This window comes from Anolis carolinensis, chromosome 3 (genome assembly GCF_035594765.1).
Source record: "Anolis carolinensis isolate JA03-04 chromosome 3, rAnoCar3.1.pri, whole genome shotgun sequence".
Classification (NCBI taxonomy): domain Eukaryota; kingdom Metazoa; phylum Chordata; class Lepidosauria; order Squamata; family Dactyloidae; genus Anolis; species Anolis carolinensis.
Window position 1 is genome coordinate 221,882,975 of NC_085843.1, and position 21,782 is coordinate 221,904,756.

At 39.1% G+C, this 21,782-nt stretch overlaps 1 protein-coding gene across 1 annotated transcript in view; it reads left to right on the forward strand.

Annotated features, from left to right (window-relative positions):
• The window catches only part of col13a1 (collagen type XIII alpha 1 chain), a 161,138-nt gene that overhangs the window by 100,106 nt on the left and 39,250 nt on the right, over positions 1 to 21,782 (forward strand). The window contains exons 25-32 of the mRNA XM_016992189.2: positions 3,589 to 3,633; positions 6,938 to 6,982; positions 12,023 to 12,175; positions 13,806 to 13,895; positions 15,630 to 15,674; positions 15,825 to 15,866; positions 18,367 to 18,393; positions 19,133 to 19,213. Coding sequence (XP_016847678.1) covers positions 3,589 to 3,633; positions 6,938 to 6,982; positions 12,023 to 12,175; positions 13,806 to 13,895; positions 15,630 to 15,674; positions 15,825 to 15,866; positions 18,367 to 18,393; positions 19,133 to 19,213 — 528 coding nt within the window. The remainder of the gene's footprint in view (positions 1 to 3,588; positions 3,634 to 6,937; positions 6,983 to 12,022; positions 12,176 to 13,805; positions 13,896 to 15,629; positions 15,675 to 15,824; positions 15,867 to 18,366; positions 18,394 to 19,132; positions 19,214 to 21,782) is intronic.

Genomic DNA, 21,782 nt, shown 5'->3' on the forward strand with positions numbered 1-21,782 from the left:
TTCAAACATGTGAGACGAAAATTGATATATAAAATAATGTATACACATAGATACAGATATACAGGTACATAGAAATCTCTAGATATCTATATGTATATAGGATTTGCAAAGACTTGCAAACATATGAGGGGAAAATTCATATATAAAATTAATGTATATAGCTAGATAGATACAAATATAAAGGAACATAGGGTTTGCAAAGGTTTGAATGGGGAAATGCCTATATATCTGTAGCAGAGATTAACAGATATTTCAGGGGAAAATACTTTTATAAGATTAATGGGTATAAATATATTCTTCTTCCTGACTTGCAAGGTCTTCTTTCCCTTTTCAAAACATTCCCTTGGTTAAGAGCAAGGGAGGGTAAGATGAGAGATAAATATATCATATATTACAAGCAACGGCCTCCAGGCCCCACTGCCGCTTCACCTTGACCCAATTATAAGCCGGGAGATGTTTTTTCAGCTCATAAAAAGGGCTGAAAAACTCAGCTTATCTTCGAATATATATAGTACTTTTTTGAGACGTTTAAGTCCAAAGATTCTGTAAATTAGTATATTAAATATAATGTTGCCAAGCTCTCAAGACAAAAATGCCAAGACCTAGAACTTAGATATATGTACAGTGTAAAAAGAAATACACATCTTTAACACAGTGGATTGTGGTGAATCCAGCGTGGGGCGTGGGATACCTTTGCCTCGCATCACCCCTTATTTCATCCCATGGGGGAAGTATCACTACCCGGTTTCCCCCTGCGTTCTTGCTAGTGCCTCTTACGACAGTTTCACCTCATTTCAGGCACAGAGCCCTGCTGGAAGTAGATCTATGTCGTGTGATGAGACCTGGCAGGCTCAGTGTCTGAAGTGAGGTGAAGCTATCGTAGGACAGGCAATTTTGCCCGTGTGATGAGGTCGTTAAATGACTACATCTGGGACTAGGCCTGTTCAATTGACTCCATCCTAATAATCTTATCTGAACCTGACATCAAGTTTTTCTGAGAAAAGAATTTACATTTTTATGGTTTATTTTTGGTGCTGCAGCCTAATGAGATTCTTTTTTGCTGTAGTGCAGAGGAGGACTTTTTGTTGTTGTTGTCCTATATGAAATGACCCTCCCATTGAAAATTAATCTGGCTCCTAATACTGAGTGTTTCCACTTTCAACTGAAGACCCTATTCATTTTTCATTATTGCCAACTTCATCGGTTATTCCTATTTTTAAAACTAATTGTTTATTGGATTTTGTTGCATGTATGGTTTTATCTTTGTGTCCTTTTAGCTCATATTTTGCTATATTCGGCTGCCAGATTAATAACGGGAGCGAGTTATAGAGAGAGATCCACTCCCATGTTTAAGGAGCTCCACTGGCTGCCGTTCATCTTCCGGTCCCAATTCAAGGTGCAGACCATCATTTATAAAGCCCTAAACGGTTTGGGACCCGCCTACCTTCATGACCGTATCTCCTACCATAAACCTGCCCGATCTCTCCGTTCATCAGGGGAGGCTCTCCTATCGCCACTGCCTATATCTCAGGCCCGCCTTGTGGGAACAAGGGAGAGGGTCTTCTCTGCGGTGGCCCCCCGTTTGTGGAACTCACTGCCCAGTGAAATTAGGCAAGCCCCCACTCTTTTAGCCTTTAGGAAAGAGTTAAAAACATGGCTATTCCAATGTGCCTTCGGAGAGTAACTGCTCTTTTGCTACTCCCCTCAACATTAATCCTCTAGACTGTTTTTCTATCTGATGTCCCTGTCCCCTGAGGTTTTCTATTTGATCCCTTTCTCACCCCGAGTTTTTTAATTTAGTGTTCATGCGGCTCGCCCCTGTTAGATTGCTTCTTGACTTTGTGTTATACTGTATATTTTATCAGTTGTGTTGGTTAATTGTATTTTGATATGTTGTTTTTATGTTGTTTTATACTGTATTGTCCTGGGCAGGGCCCCATGTAAGCCGCCCTGAGTCCCTTTGGGGAGATGGTGGCGGGGTATAAATAAAGTTTTATTATTATTATTATTATTATTATTATTATTATTATTATTATTATTATTATATTTTTACAATAATAAGAATAATATTTTCTATTGTAATTCACTTTGGGATATTTTAAAATGAGCATATAAATATTTACATAAATAAATAATGGTCACAAGTCAAATTGTGTGACAGGATATAATAAATTTAATCCTCCTACAGGCAGTCCCTGAGCTACAACATCCAGCTTATATCCAACTCCTAGTTAGAAACAGAGGTGAGACAACAGAAATAGGGAGGAAAAATATCCACCCCTGAAAGAGTTACCATGGGAAAAAGTGTCTGCACGGAAGCTTTATCACTAATCCTTGTTTCCATGACAGCTCAAAATTTTCTGACTCCAATTATTGCAGGGACAGAAAGTGAAGGGAAATCTTCTAAAAAGGGGGCACAGACAGCAAAACAAACTCCACAGGGGTGTTCACTGTTCAGCCTTCCCTATACTGGAGCTGCACTTTAAAAAATGTTCCTGTTCTGGCTTACATCCAAATTCAGCTTAAGAACAAACCAATAGAATCTGCCATGTTCGTAACCCAGCAACGGCCTATACTTTCTTTTACTTTAAACTCACATAACTACCTTATGAGTTTATATTTAACTGAGAAAGAGTGGCTGTTTGCATGGCCGGATGGTACCCAGAATTCTAGCTCAACCAGTTCTCTAGCTCTGCTTCCCACTATGTTGAACCACAGTTGCCATCATAACTAGAGAGCATGGGATAGCCATAGCACTGCTGATGTTCTAAAATTGCGTTTAATGTAAATGTAGTACTTCACACAATCACAGATTCAGACTTAATTTGGACTGCCAAATTAACCGAGGTATCTCTGTTTACTCATCAATACATCTCTCACAGTTCTTTAGTCACCCTAAAAGTAATATCTACATCAAGATTACGTGAGCCCCCGGTAGCACAATGGGTTAACCCTTGTGCCGGCAGGACTGCTGAATTGAAGGTTGGGTTGATAACCTGAATAATAATATAATAATAAAACTTTATTTATATACCACTACATTTCTTCAAGAGGACTCAAGGTGGTTTCCAACATATGTGCAAAAACAGTCACTTGTCCAAAACATCATATAACAAATTGAACATAGTAAAACATAATAAAACAACACATAAGACAGAAACCAAAAACAGTTCTATTAAAATGGACACAGTTACCGGTTTGAATCCAATCCAGGGAGAGCGCGGATGAGCTCCCTCTGTCAGCTCCAACTCCATGCGGGGACATGGGAGAAGCCTCCTACAAGGATGGCAAAACATCAAAACATTCGGGCATCCCCTGGGCAACGTGCTTGCAGTCAGCCAATTCTCTCACACCAGAAGCAACTTGCAGTTTCCCAAGTTGCTCTTGACATGAAAAAAAAAATTAAGATTACATGTGTATTACCTTCATCTGATGCTGTATGTCCCACAGCATTATTTTTTTTCACGTTTTGCCTAGTTTTTAAGGTCCTTAAGAGTCACTGATTATTGTAGAGGATATTTAATTTTTTTTAAGGAAGGTACTTTTTAGTTTTCATATATTTAAAATGCAATGTTTTTCTTTCACAAGGGGCCTCCTGGATTGCCTGGTGCTGCAGGACCACCAGGACAGAAGGTTAGTCAGCCATTATCTATACACATAATAAAAGTGAAAATATGTATGTATGTATGTATGTATGTATGTGGCTGGGGTGTCTACTTCCACAGACTAACTCCCACTTCCACAAATAGCTATAGCTCCTACAGCTCAGGAGACACTAATGGCCCTCCCTCCAGTGACATTGCAGGGTATTAGAGAGTGCTGCAAACATGTCCAAGAGCCCTTACAATGTCCTCCACAAACACCATACTGCCCACCACCCAAATGAAAGCTTTCATATGGGAACAATTTCATCCTAGATTTTCTGTTTTTCATCCACCACGGATATCCCAGTGTTTTTGATTCTCTCCACTGGTGTGGAATTTTCATGATCCCGCCCACTGCCTCTCCCATATCCCTTTCCTATTATTTTCTATGACACACAGCAAACAGAGGAATTGATCAGCAACTGTACATACTAGAGAGGTTTGAGGAGAATTCACCATGATTTATAGTAGCTGTAGGGACTGGGATGTATAGTTCATCTGCAATCTAAGAACACTCTGAACTCCACCAATGATGGACCTGGAACTAACTTAGCACACAGAACCCCCATGACCAACAAAAAATTCTAGTGGTCTTCAGAAGGATTTGTAGGAATTGTAGTTCACCTATATCCAGAGCGCACTAGGACCTAAACAATGATGGATCTAAACCAAACTGGGCATGCATACCTGATATGCCCTAATTTGAATACTGGTGGGTTTTGAGGAGAATTGGCCTGGACACTTTAGAGTTGTAGGTACTAGGATTTATAGTTCACCTGCAATCAATGAGCACTCTGAAATCCACCAAAGATGGAATTGGACCAAACTTGGCACACAAAGCCTCCATGACCAGCAAAAATAGTGGAGGTCTTTGGGGAAAATTCATCTTGATTTGGGGAAATTGTAGTTCACCTACATCCAGAGACCACTGTGAACCCAAATGCCGATGAATCTGTACCAAACTTGGCACACAAACCTGATATGCCTAAATATTATTACTAGAGGGGTCTGGGGGGAACTGACCTTATTTTCTGGGAGTTATAGTTTATCCACAACCAGAAAAACTGTTACCTCCACCAATGATAGACCTCGTCTAAACTTGACACAAAGAACCCCCATGACTAACTCCACCTACTGTAGGGGTTTGAAGGGACTGACTCACCATAGTGGGAGTTGTAGTTTACCCTACAGCCAGAGAGCACACTGAACCCCACCAATGATGCATCTAGAGCAGACTTGCCCAACATAATAAACTTTAAGTACTGATGGAGTTTCTTGGGGTTAACCTGAGTAAACTCCATCAACCTGATACATTTTGTACAATTTAAAAAATGATTTTTCAAATAACTCGGGCAATGCTGGGTACCCAAGCTAGTAATTCATAAAACTCAATGTATGAGTTATCAAAAAAAAAAATACAGCACATTTAGCCCTGCTAGTTTTAGGGCAAAATATCAGGTATAGACTGAAGTTTCCCACTGAAATTACTGAAATTCAAACAGCAGTTATCATCAATCATGCCTCCTTTTAGTTTATTACACAGCCAATATAGTTATGGGGCCGGCATGTTTCCTTCAGTCTACTGTTTAAAAGTTTTTACTTTATAAAGTAAAGTTTACAAATGTTGTTATAAGCTTCTCTTCCTTCTCCTTACCACTGACATTTTATACTTTCAGAGTTATAAAAACTGGCTTATCTTCTTGCTCTCCATGCTATCTTTTATGGGTTTCTGTTGCTCTATCCTTCCAGATAGGTCTTGTCTCAGTCCCAGAAATTAGCATGTAAGAGGGATATCATCTTGCGATTTGACCCTATATATTCTGATAATCGGGAAATTGTTTCATATAAAATTAAAATATACTTAGGTGTGTCCTAAAACCAGCCGCTTTCATCTGCCTCAGTTTCAGCCAGCTGCATTCTAAATCCTCTGGTACATACTGTATTTTCCCCATAGTTGCTGTACTTGAGATAAATAAATGCACATGGCATACAGCAAAGGATGGCAGTTACACCTGGTTATAAAATGAAGCTACCTTAGGAAAATTACTTTGAAAAATAGCATATGCACAAACCCATCCCTGTGATACATTTTAAAACATGTTTTATATCTAATGGTTGTACCATGCTATGGCAGGGATAAGCAATTACTTCATTCCCAGGAGTCACAAAGAAAGTACAAAATGAGAGGCCTGAACCTTAATTGCCTCTTTTAGTTACATACCATTAACATTTGGATGAATGTGGTGGACACTAAAACACAGCTGGAGGGAACAGGCTGCGTTTCCTCACTGTTAGTCTTACCCTGGAAATGTTGATTCATAATTGGATAACCTTGAGTTGACTCTCTCTTTGAAATGTAACGTGAAATGATACTCCTACAGCACCAGTTTTTGCGATGCAGATGAGATTTCCAGTTTGGTTCCCAGAGTTTTCCCAAAACAGCAGAAGTCAGTGTTGTCTTAGGATCTCCTCCTGCTGACATCATCCACCCATTCAGATCTCCTTCTTCCCCTTGTCACAAGCAGACTGCAAACATGCCACAAAACAGGTGGAAAGAAACAGTATGAAGGAGCAAGAATGGCTATGGCTGCTCATCTTCCTCTGCATTAGGAAACTGATACAGAAACATGCTGTTAGACGTCTAATCATAAGAACTATTGGGCGATATTATTCAAGGAAGATGCAGTTTAGCTGTTCTCTTATTGAACTACTAGGTAAAGGTAAAGGTTTTCCCATGACATTAAGACTAGTCATGTCCGATTCTGGGGGTTGGTTCTCATCTCCATTTCTAAGACCTCCAAGGTCATGTGGCCGGCATGACTGCATGGAACACCATTACCTTCCTGCCAAGAGTGGTACTTATTGATCTACTCACATTTGCATATTTTCGAACTGCTGGGTTGGCAGAAGCTGAGGCTAACAGTGGGAGCTCACCCTGCTCCTAGGATTCGAACCGCCGACCTTTCAGTCAGCGAGTTCAGCAGCTCAGCCATTTAATCCACTGCGCCACCAGGGGCTCCCACTATTGAACTACTAAAGTTAAATAAATAAAATAACCATTCAAGGGCTGACATGGTAGGTAATCATAGTCTCTTAAACATTACTGTTTCCTCTTTATCCCACCAAACTTTAAGAGTCTTCCTTCTCCAGACATACCACTACCAACCAAGCTGTTCTTTTCTCCTCGTTTTTCTTGTCAGTTCTAAAGTTCCAAATATAAATTGGTGAAATTGTTCTTAGTTTCTCCCATCTCTCTTTCTCTCTCTCGCTTTCCATTGATTTCTATTCCTTAGGGTGAAATTGGACTGCCAGGCCCTCCTGGACATGATGGCGAAAAGGTAAGAGTTAGCAAGCAGAAGTCAAAGAGCTAAGTCACAGTGTCAAATTATTGAAAATCCAATTCTGTGTTCTTTAAAACTGGAGTTGCCATTACAAAGGCCTTAATCACATTCTTGATTTAAAATGTTTCCCTGAAATAGAAAAACAGACCCATGTTTTTAATGGGTCTGTTTATCAAAGTGCTAGGGACTCTTTACCTGATATTGCAGCAGTTGAGACAAATGATACCAGAATTTTTAGTGGAGTGATTTACTAAGTTGGACCCAAAAAAACAACAGTATATGCTCAGCTTATCATGCTTCTGCCCATGTCTTTGCAACTCAACTCATACAAATGTTCTTCTGAATATAGATAATCTTTGCATGGCAAAAATCTTAACTAACACTTACATAGAACATAGGCTTACTTCAGTGCAATACACAGATGGAAGAACACTGAGAACTTTAAAATGTGTATTTATGGCCACATTTTCCAAGTAGGGAATTTCAGTAAATGAGGGATGGGGGGAGTGGTAGAAAAATAGATATACTCTCCCACTTGCTGCATATGTCTCCACCCACCCACTGTAGACATTCACACAATTTGTCACACCTATGTAAATGTATAACCAGTTGTACACATGTAGCATCCCATGTTTCATATAGGAATGAGGCTACATTGTCATCATTGGGGTCTTTGTTTATATCCTGCTTTTTCCACAGAATTGCATTTTAAAGCAATTTACAATATTAAAACAAAGGCAGATAAAAAGAGATGTAGGTAAAACAAAAGAAATGATTGATAAATAATTTTATCTACAAAATTAAAATCATTTTAACACCCATGAGATAAAAAGGCAAAAAATGTAAAAAATACCACAATATGCTATGATATGATCAGTTCGGAAAAGCCTATCAGCATATAGAAATCTCCATCTTTCAGTAAAGGAACTGTAATAGAGAGCCAGTATTCCACAGGGGTAAGAATTCGGGAGTCCGGGAGCAGCCATCCAAAAACTCTCTCCCATATCCCCCTCTGATGTGCTCTTTTCAAGAGAAAGCTTTCCCCACAAGATCTCAAAGATCGGACTGGCTCATATGGGAAGCTATGGGACTTTGGATCATAACCAACCTTTTGAATTGTGCCTAAAACAATGTAGCCAGTTCATATAATAACAAAGGAGTTGTGTGTGCCCTGTAACCAGTTTCATGATTTGTCTGCATTGATCGATCTATCTATCTGTCTGTCTACACACACACACACACACACACACACACACACACACACACTGATTGGCCATTGGTTTTACCTATCTCAGATGTGACAGGTTTGTGATAGTATGCATTTGAATACCTTAAAACATTTGTCAGTTTGAATGTTACCTTGTGTCCAAATTTTGTAGCTAGCGGTAAAATAGTTTGGGAGACAGGAGGTCCTCACAAATGGAAATTACATTTTTATTTATATAGATATATAAAATTTGTTTGGCACTGCATATTTTCAGTCTGCACTGACACTGCAGTGGCCCTGTTATAACACCACACAAATTGTGATGAGGTTGGCATTACCAGCCACACAGATCAATTCACTTTACTACTAGGGGGCAGCCCCCATTTCTAATCTTTCATGTTATTTTCGAGAACATGGCCGACTATGCTCTGCTTTCACCGTTGTTGTTGTTTTCATGTAAATAAACACTTTACATTAAAGAGAGGTGCACTAATAACGATATACTGTCTTGATCTGTGAGTATCCCCCCCCCCACACACACACACACACACAAGCTTTCTTTAATTTCCTTAAATTTTCGATCAGTGGGATTGCTTACCTCCCACCAATCAGTTTTGCCCAGCACAAATTCCCCCACAACCACAAGTGAAGTGATGCCATCTGGAGGGCTCGCCACATGCCTGAAAAAGTCTGGATTTTTTTAAAAAACATCTAAGACAAGGATTTTTGAAATGGATAAATTCCCTTAAGACACATTACAAATGAATCACGACAGATGTAATGTATGAGAATCAGAGCACTTACAAAGTGAGTGAGTATAGTTTTTTTTAGTTTGTGTACACAAGCCCTGTGATAACAGTTTGGCTACCACCGAGCTTTCTAAACACTTCTCAAAAGAAGCCCTATGGTGTGTGTCTTACAGTAATCCAAAAAGGATGTAAGTAAGTCATGTGTCACTGCAGCCAAATCACACACCTGGTACAGGGGCAAAATTCTCCATTTATCTTTTTGTGGGCTTTATTTTCCTCTACCAAATGCCCTTGAGGTGAGCTACAAAGTAAATAGATATTAAAAAATTACAGATCATATCAAATCGCTTATAAAACCTTAAAAAAGAAGGTAAAACAAATATGAGAAGATCTGAAACTCATTTAACTAATGAAAACACAATTCATCCATCATCTAAAAGTGCACTGGGTGAATTCAGAATCTGGCAGCACCATAAAAAGAATTTATGTTAGTAGCTGCCTGAATAAATCGGTAAGTTATGGATCACAGGAAGAAGGATCTTTGAAGATCATCTTAGTGACAGGTGTAAGCATATTGGAATGGGAATCCCATGTCTTCAAACACACTGTATACATTTTATTCATGCTTTCATATTGATTAGGGGAGGGGATAGCATAGAGGGAATATAACCCTTCCTTTTGTCTCTAAGCAGCAATAAACACCTCCATATACAAGCAGTCCCCAAGCTGCAAACATCTGACTTACAAATGACTTATGGTTAAGGATGTGGGTGAGACAACGGGAAGTGAGAGGGAGCTACCCCTTGGAAGGGAAATTCACTCCTTAAAGAGTTTTCATGAGGAAAAGGTGTCTCCACTGAAGCTTTAGCACCAATCCTTGTTTTCACAACAGGCCATTTTTTTTTCAAAAATCCAATAATCACAGGGACAGAAAGAGAGGTGAACTCTTCTGAACAAGAACACAGACAACAAAACAAACAACACAGGGATTTTAACCCTTCCCTATGTGATCCAGAGTATGTGTGTATGTGTGTGTTTATGTAGATAGATAGATAGATAGATAGATAGATAGATAGATAGATAGATAGATAGATAGATAGATAGATAGATAGATAGCTGGGGTTACACTTAAAAATGTACCTGTTCTGACTTACAAACAAATTCAGCTTATGAACAAACCTACAGAACCTATCTTGTTCATAACCTGTACATATAATGCATTGTTTCTACCTATTATTTCACTGGCGTTGGCTTTTTAAATATGTTGCTGTAGTTATTCTATTTCTGCTGTCCTTTGCCAAAAGAACACATTTCTCTCCTACTGTCAAGTTTGAAGTACTATGTTTTTCTCATTTTGCAGAACAAAATGGTTTATTCCATTTTAAAATGCAAAATTGAAATATTTGTTTGTTTGATATCTTGCCTTTTTCCTAACATGGGTCTCAAGGCACCGTGTAATGCTAAAACAAGACAAAGCTAAAATCCTATTCTAAGAAGTCAACGTATAATTAACGAAGCAATCATATTAAAATGCCAATTCAGTTGAAAGATGTAAAAGCCGTCCATACTAGCCTTCTGTACAACATGTTAAGGATTTTAGATGATGTTAAATAGAAGCTTTTACGTCCACCTATGAACCAAAGTCACCCTGCAGTGTAATGATGTGCCACTTGGCTTTGTAGAACTATTAACAGGAATTTACTGACTTCAAAATTATCAAACAGAGCAATAATATTTACAATAGTCTCTCTGATTGCTTACAGAGAACAGTAGGAATAAATAGTCCTTTTAAACTCCATAAAATTGCCTCAGAGTCTTAGAAATAACAGGGCCTCTGAGAGCCGGCAGCCATCTTCTCTCCTTACTGTTTCTAGTCAGCATACACTCTCTCTCTTTTTTGTCTCTGAGGTAAACTGGCTTGAACCGCTTCCCCAGCAGCAGAGCAGAGAAATTAACCAATCAGTTTCCTAGCTGTTTGCAGGCTCAGCCAATCAGCTTCTTATGCGTACTTTTCCAGTTAACCCACCCATAATGGTGTCTTTACAAACCTCCACACAACACAATACCAACCACTTGTCTATGGGAAGCCAACATGCTGGTTATGTGTACTTTGTAGCAACTAGTATATGAAGGCATATTGTTTCTGATCTTGGAAGACATCTAGCCAGGAGTAGTAATCATTGACAGAGCTGCCTTCCATAAATAGTCTCCAGTATCATTTTAAATGGCAATTATCACAACATATTGTGTCTGCAGTTTAAGAATCTAAAAAGATAGCTTGAAACAATATAATTTACTATCAGTACTTTGTTAGATTTATTTTCTTAATGTAAATTTCAGAGATGAGAAAAGTTCATCATTCAGTTACACGAATGTGAAAGCTGTAGGCGGAAGAGGGAACAATTGCCAAAGGCAGTTAGTCACACATTTGTGATTAAGCCATTACCTGGAAAGGACAGCTTGCTAAAATTAATGGCTCAGACTTCCAAGCAAAAGGGATTTGGATTAGAATGCTAAACATCTAGCACTCTTCTCAGATGAGACTTTTTATAGTGCTGTCACCTGCATCATTAATAAAAGTTTGTGGAAGGTGGGAGCAAAGGTCTAGTGTCACCATCCTTTTCCTGTTCTCACTGTCTCATGGTTTCTACTACATCTTCCATCTTTTATCTTACTACACAAAATATTTTAAGGAGTAAAGGCTGAATAACCGGCATGGGCAAACTTCGGCCCTCCAGGTGTTTTGAACTTCAACTCCCAGAAATCCCAGCCAGCTTATCAGCTGTTAGGAATTGTGAGAGTTGAGGTCCAAAACACCTGGAGAGCTGAAATTTGCCCATGCCTGCTATAGAGTGTTTTTAGTCTGATAATGTTAAGAATCATTATCTGGAAACAACTTCATTGATTCCGATGCGTTTTTAATACATCTCACATTTCTATGTACTGTATTTATTGATGTATCATTGAGCCTATTGCAGAGAACATAATCTGAAGACTTTGGCCTTTATTGCAAAGTGAAAGCTGGCCCTTGGACATTGATAAACCGGTCGAGACATGTTATGTCCCAAATAACTTTTGTAGGGCCCACGAGGCAAACCAGGAGAGATGGGGCCTCCTGGTCCCAAAGGACCTCCTGGAAAAGATGGACCTCCAGGAATGAAGGGAGAAATTGGCTCCATGGGGACCACAGGAGCAAAAGGAGAAAAGGGGGAGACTGGACTGGCTGGCTCACCAGTGAGTAAACACAGCATACTTGGTAACTGTGAACTATTTGTTTGCAAATATTCACAGCAGAAAAGATCTATAAACCAGTTTAAAAATCATGGTAAACATTAAGAGCAACCCCCTCTTCCCCTTTAGGCTATAGATTCATAGGAGGCTATATGACTCCCTCGGTTTTGCTCATGATCCATTTACATATATTTATTGTTCCTTTGAGGAAAGGGATGCCAAAAAGGACAACACGAAATCTTAGCTGCAGCCTTCTAATCTTAGAATCATCGTTGTATGCCTTCAAATTATTGCCAAGTTAGAGCTACCCTAAGTTGAACCTATCGTAAGGTTTTCTTGGCGAGATTTGTTTAAAGGGTTTTTGTGGTTGCCTTCCTTTGATGCTAGGAGTGTGTGATTTGATAAAGGCAACCCAATGGCTTTCCAAACCTGAGGGGGCAGTCAAACCCTGGTCAGCATCTAACACTAAAACCTCACTAAACAACACTGGCTCCCTATTCTATTTTGTATTTTAAGCTTATTATGTTTTTGACGGCAGTTAATAACCGACAGGAGTACAATGTTCAGCGCACTTTCTTCAGTCTTCACTGTGTGATATGTGTGCCACACATGTATAATTGAATTATAGTGGAGTCTCACTTATCCAACGTAAATGGGCTGGCAGAATGTTGGATAAGCGAAAATGTTGGATAATAAGGAGGGATTAATGAAAAGCCTATTAAACTATTTTCTGTGCAGCAATTCACTTTTTGTTTTTCTAAGCAGTAATGTGCAGCAGGCCTCTCCATGTGCCGGGTGCCTGCCAGGAAGGATGAGACGCAGCCAGTGTAGACCGGCCGCACCGGCTGTGTCTCGCTCTTCCCAGCAGGCACACGGTGCATGAAGAGTCCCACTGCTCATTGCTGCCTAGAGAAATAACTGTGGATCCAAGAGGGAGGCAGACTGTGCTGGTCAATACAGAACGTTGGATGAGTGAAGGCTGGATAAGCAACTGTATGTGTTCTTCTAGTATGGCCAGGACTTGGAAATAGTGTTGTGCAGGTGGGGATAAGCTTTTCTAGGACACTGATCTATTAGTTTCTGGCCAAAGTCAAGGGAATTTTACAAGAGGCCAATTGATATTTTTGAAGAAACTGCAGAACAGAATTACCACCTGGTGCAAATAAACAGCACCTCCCCAATTGCTTTGAGTCCCATGCAGACACTTAAATGATGCTGTTGGGGAGTATTATTCCTTTATCATTTTAATGCCTATATTGAGAAACACACACACTGCTCCACTGCATTCTTGAACTATGTCCTTTCTTATCATTGCCTATACATTTGTGTTGGCTGCTGCTGCTGCTGAATCAATGATCCATGCCATGCTACAGTTTATTGGGCCTTAAAGTACACACAAGACGTGCTTGTAATCTGCTATGCCTTTTAATTAATTCATAGCAAGAAATATGTGAGTAAGAGGACTATGATAGATTGGAAATTTTGCAAAGAAAGTCTACAACGGCCTTCTTTTTAGTACTGGTCAGTTTCCTACATGCCTGGATGCCAATAAATGGCCCAATAAAGCAAATAATAGCCACATATTACTTTACAACATAGTTTAGTGTTTACAAATAAATATTTTTCCTTATAGGGTCTTGATGGCATAACAGGAGAAAAAGGTGATCGAGGAATGCCAGGACCTCCAGGCCTACCAGGTCCAATTGGGCTTCCAGGTTTTACAGTAAGCCCTTCAAACATTGCTTTACCCAAAAATCACCAAAAAAGTCAATCACTTCAAAAATCTACATATTAATAAATAATAGTTTTCCTTGAGTTCTTTCTCAGATGAAGTTGAGAGAGAGAACAAAGCATATGTATGGTCATTAAGTAAATTTGCGGCTGTGGCGACCTGAGAACTGTTCATACCACAAATTTTACCATAGTCACTATGCTAGTTCAGTTTAGTGCTGCTTCCTTGAAAAAAATACCCTTGTCAATGTCATTGCTCTTTGAGCTTTTCATTATCTTTGAACTAAGACTGCAGATTATTACTCCAGGTAGAGAGAAAATTAGATATGTGTGTATTTATGCAGTTCCAGTCAGGAGGTGTGTCTTTTTGAGCAATACATAATTTGTGCTTCCTAAGAGTTTCCATATTGTGTTTTGTTTTTGAACATACTTTAGAAGTTAAGGTAGGCTTTGCAGGAGCACAGGTTCCACTTCTGTGTTTCCATCTCCATTATAATGTTGTTCCTCATTACAGGCATTCCCCGAGTTACAAGCATCCGACTTACAAATGACTCATAGTTAAGAATGGGGATGAGAACAGGAAGTGAGAGGAAATCTACTCCTAGGAAGGGAAATTCACTCCTGGAAGAGGTGTCATGGGGGAAAGGTGTCTCCACTGAAGTTTTATCACCAATCCTTATTTCCATTGCAACCCAAATGTTCAAAATCCAATTATCATAGGGAAATAAAGTGAGGTGAAATCTTCCAAATAGGGGCACAGACAGCAAGGGCTTTATGAAGAAATGGGAAGAGCCCCCCCCCCCCAGCAAGAATGGGGCATAATCTGCCAGATACAACCTATCTTTATTAACTCACGTTCCAAGGAAGGTGTCTGACCCTGCCTAATGGAAGGACTGGACCTGAATTTAAGATATTTGTAAAACCTGAAAGGATGACTGTCAAATACTGTATTCTGAAGGAATTAAACTATCTAGCAGTGATTTTTTATCACATCAGAAGTGACTTGAGAACATATTGTAAGTTGCTTCTGGTGTGAGAGAATTGGTCATCTACAGAGACATTGCCCAGGGGACACCCGGATGTGTTACCATCCTGCTGGGAGGCTTCTCTCATGTCCCCACAAGCTAGAGCTGACAGACGGGAGCTCACCCCATCTCACGGATTCAAACCGGCAACCTTCAGGTCAGCAGTCTAGCTGGCACAAAGGTTTAATCCATTGCACCACCGCAACTCCTACCTAGCAGTTCTAATTTAGGCATTTAGTAATATTTGTGAGCAAGAAGAGCAATGATGACTTCCATCCTGTTTACTGCATAAAAGATGTCTTCTTCTAAACCTTTCACTACCTCAAATTTGTTAATAGTGTAAAACCCTTGTTATTGCAGGGATACATTATCGGCTGGACTGTGGTTACTATCAAACATCATAAAAATTTTTGACTTCTAGTCCCAGTATAGCATAGAGTCACCCTGGAGAACCTAGACATTCCTAGAGAGGTATCCTCTCTAGGAATTCCTAGGTTCTCCAGTGTGACTCTATGGTAACCGCTGGGGGGAGCATGCCATAGAATGACTGCAGGATCTTGCCTAGAGAGACCATTTGCCCTCAGGCAGAGGTTCGTGAACCCATGCATATGGATTCTGTAATTACAGGAGTCTTACTGTACTGTCATAAGAAAGAAATGTTAATGCTCTGATTGATGTCATGATGTTTGTTATTCTTACAGGGAGAGAAGGGAGAACCGGGAGATAAGGGAAAGACTGGAAACTCAGTAAGTTATCACTCTTCTAAAAACAATGTATTGATCGCCTTAAGCACTGACATAGGGGATAGCATCCCACAGGTTATCATATGTTATTAACATCAATCTAAAATTATTTTCTCTGGCAATGACATTTGGTTCTTTGTTTTGGGGTTTTAGGTAACTGGCCCACCAGGGCCACAAGGCCCACCAGGAATACCAGTAAGTTCTAATTTTAATATAAGGCACAGGATAATGCACAAGATAACACTTTGAGTTTCTCCCCTGGTCAGTCTTGTTATATTGCACTTACAAACGTTAAATGTAATCTTTAGAGGCCTTACTCACTATGGTGAATGCAAAATCAGTGTACTGTTGATGGGCCTTCTCTGTGGAAACTTGTAGCATAGTGCTACTGAAAGTGGCAATCCTTAGATTGGTGCTAGTTCTCACACCATTCATTGCTAGTCCTTAGAGAGTTTCCAAGAAAGGAAAGAAAACAATTTTAGCCTATGGTCAGAAATATGGTGCTGCTTCCGGACACAATGGGGAAGATATGCTAGCCCCCCGTGTGAAATAGCTCAAGTCCTGCTGTAGAACCCTGTTCTGCAGGAAATAGAACTGAGCCCTTCCATCATGGCATTTAATAGAGCCTATAAAACTCATTTGTTGTCTGTTGCTTAACTGTGAGCATTTATTTTGTACTAACCAAAGTACAGTATAACTCCCTTTATCCATGAGTTCAGTATCTAAGGTTTCACATGCTCCATAAAGATTTCCCTCCCCTGGAAGTGTTTGTGGGGATCCTCCACTGTGATTATATAGTATGTTTCCAGCCTACTGTTTCAGATATCTATATGGGATCTTGGAATGTATTTCCTGAAGATACAAGGATTGTACTGTACCTCTCCTTTTCTGGTGCTCTTTTCCTTGGAAGCTAATTTTATCTCCCTTTGCCCCACTCTTTATCTTTCTCACTCATGTTTCTTTCTCTTTATTCCAGTACTCATTTAATCTTTCCATTTCCTCACTCTCTTCTTGTCCTTACTAGGCCTTAGGATCTTTATCCTCCCCTCCTCCGTTCTCTTTTTCCTTGTCCATCATTTTTTTGTCCAAAACATTCTAACAGTTGCATGGTTTTGTTGAAGAAAATAGCACATGGAGCTTTTCAGAGGCTTTGTGGTGAAATTAATATTGTATGGCTTCACCTCTCCTGTTGGAGAATAGTATGACAGCTAGTATCTAGGAGGTCTACCGAAAATGGACATGTGTGCATGCAAATGTGTGCATGCACACACATATCTCGTTTCTGACTCTACAAGACCTTGTGGACCATCCCACGCCAGAGCTCCCTGTTGGCCGTCACTGCCCTCAGTTACTTCAGGTCAAGCCAGTCACTTCAAGGATACCGTCCATCCATCTTGCCCTTGGTCGGCTCCTCATCCTTTTCCCTTCACTTTTCCCCAGCATCATTCTCTTTTCCAAGCTTTCCTGTCTTCTCATGATGTGGCCAAAGTACTTCATCTTTGCCTCTAATATCCTTCCCTCCAGTGAGCAGCCAGGCATTATTTCCTGGAGTATGGACTGATTGGATCTTCTTGCGGTCCAAGGCACTCTCAGAATTTTCCTCCAACACCATAGTTCAAAAGCATCTATCTTCCTTAGCTCAGCCTTCCTTATGGTTCAGCTCTCCCATCCATAGGTTACTATGGGGAATGCCATTGTTTTAACTATGTGGATTTTCGTTGTCTCTTCTGTAACAGTTTTCAAATGCAGAACAGCTGCCATACCTTTTGATGATCACCAGCATTACTTAGGCCTCACCTGCGTATTATGGTGGCTTCTCTTTCTAGTCAGAAGCCAAAGAAGGGAAAAGTTAACAAAACTAGCATTCTTCCCTCCTTTAATAACCACCACTATCTTTCTGGACATTTTGATCAACCTTCCTGCTAAAATTTCAATACAGATGACCTAAAGCATTTAAAAGAATATGATAAAAAACATCAGTCAACAAAAATATTTTTGCATTGTTTCTAATATGCTATAAATATTTCCAATGTATCACAAGGATTGAGGACAAAAGCAAATAGCACATTGATATTTCCTTTTTGTGTGTGTTTCTATGAATTAAGATTCAAAGACATAGCCATGTATGTCTGGAATATCAAAACGCAAAGGGATTTTGTAGCACTTTGGAGACTGAGAGAAAGAAATTGGTAGCATAAACTTTTGTAGACTAATATTTCATAGACTAATATGAGGAAATAGACTTAGTCTGTGAAATCTTATGTTACCAACTTCCTTCTCTCAGTTAGTCTCTAAGGTGCTACAAGATCCCTTGAATATTGATATTCTAGACCTACATAGCTGTGTCTTTGAATTTGAATTACAGTAACAAAAAGTCACGATGTTGTTTGCTTTTATTCTCACTTTAGTGCTGTCCATAGGAAATAGATGTACCAATCCAGAAATAATAAGTCTTCTGTGTTTACTAGATTTTTTTATCATATTCTTTCTATCAGTCATACCCTTGTTAACTTCTTTTTCTCAGTCTCAGAGATGTTACAAAATCCCATTGCATAATACAATTCAAATTGTTAGCTAGAAAATATAGAAGAAATGGAAAATATCAGTAATATAGGAATTGTGTGTACTTGGAACCTAGAAAAATAAGATGCAAGAATAATCTATTGCCTCTTCTTGTTGTTTGTTTCAAATATAGGGTCCTCAGGGTCTTCCAGGACCTAAGGTAAGAATGAAGGGCAATCATATTGTATCAATTTAGACACTTCCATGGAAAATTTGTAAGACAATGCTCTGGAGGTCACATCATAGATTTGAATATTTTAGGCATGAACAAATTGAGCTTGCAGTGAGCTAAATTAAATCTCTGTGACTGTGATACTCATTATATGTCAGTGCATGCATTAGGAACCCAGTTGTGCTGTGTATCCTTTTAAAATAATTTTGTCCTTGGTTGACATTTTTGACTATGGAGACAATATGCAGGAAATTAGTTCAGTGTCCCCTCTTCTACCAACCCTTCTCAGCTCAAAATGACTTGTGATTTTGTAATTTAATCTTTATTTGATGGAGCTCAAAACTCCTTCATTCCAATGAACTTCATGAAAAATCAGAGGCCACATGGCTCCATTATTTCTGTTTGATTTGAACCTTGTAAGTAGTCTCTTTAGTCCATTGGCTGACTAGATTTGGAACATCAGTAGTCCAGGGGGTTCTCTTCTCCACCAACCCCATAAATGTTGCTCTCTACCTAACCTCTCTTAATACTCTCACTTGTCTGTTCTATAATTGTGTCTTCAGTGAAACCAATGAAGCAGCTTGGCAATATCTAGTGTAAGAGTGAGTTTTGTTGCAAAATGCCATTCTATCCTGATCACTCATACCTTATTCTGGATGACAGAATAAGTGGCTGGATTAACTGTGTAAGATGTCTTGGGGTATCTCTTGATGTATGTTTCCTTTAGGGAGAAGCAGGCATTGATGGAATGAAAGGTGAAAAGGGTGCCATGGGAGAAAAAGGAGACCGAGGTCCGCTTGGATTGCCCGTAAGTACCAAGAAACAAAAGCAAAAGTAATCGCAATTTTTCAGTATCCCAATATAAAAAACAAGATGTTGAAATAGTGACCTATGAAGTGGGAAACTTTAGAACATATCACACAAAATTGCAACAGTATCATGACCGTAACCATTTTGGCTAGTCATTCCTGCTGCAAATTCCCCCAGATTTCGATTGCTGCAGTAATACTAGTGAAATTATATTTATTTCTGGGCTTCTGGTAAATATGTTTTTTTCCTTTAAATTTTATTTTTAAATGTCACTTCAGATAGCAGGAACAAGGGGGAAACTGCATAGAGCTCTGTCTATAAAAGGAGTTGTGTTGGGGTGTTCAAAGTATAAAGCAAAAATCTGGCATAGTACTCTTCTTTCCTCAAATGGATCTACCAGTTGCTATGAACTGATGCTAGATTACAGTGGCAAATAGGGTGTTTGTTTATTCTATAACAAGCCCAGACTGCAATTGGGCATGCTGTTGCTTAGTCCAATCCCAATGTATTTGTATGGAAACTTCATGAGCACTCCTAAAGACCCTTAGAGCAGAGACATCCTTTTATGCAACCATGTGGCTATAATAATGGACAGAGGATAGAGAATAGAAGAATAATGAAGTCTTGAGTAGAAGGAAGGTACATTCTACTAAAGACAGCCAAATCAAGCACTAGCTCTGGCTGCCTTCTGCCATGACTGAGAACAAGCACACCTAGTGCAAAAGGTGGATGTGTGGTATTTCCCATGTACTTGCTTCTTAGTGCCGGTTCCACTGTATTGTCTTGTATTCTTTTCATTAACTGTGTATCATAGATGCACATGATGAAACTACCAATGTTATGGTGTTCATATACCTTCTTTTAATGTTCCAATAAGGTAGATTTGTGCTATTATTATTATTATTATTATTATTATTATTATTATTATTATTATTAAGTGGCAAGGGTCTTTGAGCTTATTTCACAGAAAAGATCTGAATGAGAGACTCACTGCCTTCAGTTCAGAAGCTTAAATGTCACACTATGCCACTAGAATGAGCTGAACAAAAGATATAGCCTGTCAGTTGGAAACCATGCCAAAGAATCCTCAACTTGAGGTTTTCCAACTGTTTTGGTAGAATTTGGAAGCCAGTGTTATATATGTCTGCTGGAGTGATGAACACTAGCTGTACTTCCTCATGCAACCAACCGCTTTTTGCATGCCTGTCACTGGAGCTAATAATCAGTTATTGGTGACAGCAGAGGAATAGATGGCAACTCAGGGCCCTTCCACACTGCTATATAAACAGAATATTAAGGCAGAAAATATCTGCTTTAAACTGGATTATCTGAGTCCACACTGCCATATATTCCAGTTCAAAGCAGATAATGTGGGATTTTATTCAGCTGTATGGAAGGGGTCTTAGTAAAAGAAGCCTGAACTAAATTATATGAGAAGGGAATTTTCTATGAACAGATCAGAGAATAGAATTATAATGTCCATATCTGGACTTGGACTATACCATATTTCTTCGATTCTTAGATGCCCTTTTTTCCCATGTAAACATCTCTAAAAATGGAGTGCATCTTCAAATCGCAGGTGCCTCTTAGAATATTTTTTTAATCCTGCATTTTGCAGATGGCATCACGTGATTTGATTTTATGTAGAAACACTACCTCCACGTTTGTCCATTATTGCTTCACTCTGCTCTCGCTATTCTATTGTTGAATGAAGTGGTACACTTTGCAAGTGTAGAGCAAGTGTTATTGCATTATAGTGAAGCTCAGTCAGCCACAATTATGAAGTTATGGTTGTATCTTTGAAACAACCTACATAAGAAGTTATTACTGTATTTTATTCATTTTGATTCCTTATTGCACTTCAAAATGTCAAAAAGATTGCACTAAGAAGCTGCATTGAAATGAAAAGTTATTGTGTATGCAGAAGAAATTCTAACAGATATTCTAAGAAATTTATTTCTTAGAATCAAAGCTTTTTTGTTGGTTGTGGTACTGAAATTAGTGTGCATCTTACAATCAATGGTGTCTTAGAATCAAAGAAAAACGGTATTTTTCATCACCAATATAACAATAGTTTTTTATGGCAATAAGAATGCCAGGCTCCAATACAATATGGATAGGAAGAAAGAGGTCTGGTTATTCCAAAACTAACGTGAATTATCTCTAGAGTAGAGAACTGACTTTTTTTGAAGCTGGATGTAAACTCTAAGTGACTTCAAAAATTAAGAAGAGAAATTCATTTGGAGAGTTGAGGCATGACGTCAAAAGAATGCAAGATGATGATGATGATGATGATGATGATGATGATGATACTTTATTTATACCCCACCACCATCTCCCAGAGAGACTTGGGGTTGCTCACAAAGCACTCAAAGGTGCAACGCGCAAAATACAAAAAGTGCAAAAACAGTAACATAAAACAATAGGCAGCCAACATAAACATCACAACTTCACAATTCCCCCTGATTAAAAACAGTAAAATACAGCGATTGATGCAGGTAAAATGTACTGAAATGACACTTTTGCCAGTACTATTTTCAGCCTAATTTTTGAGTGTCACAAAAAGT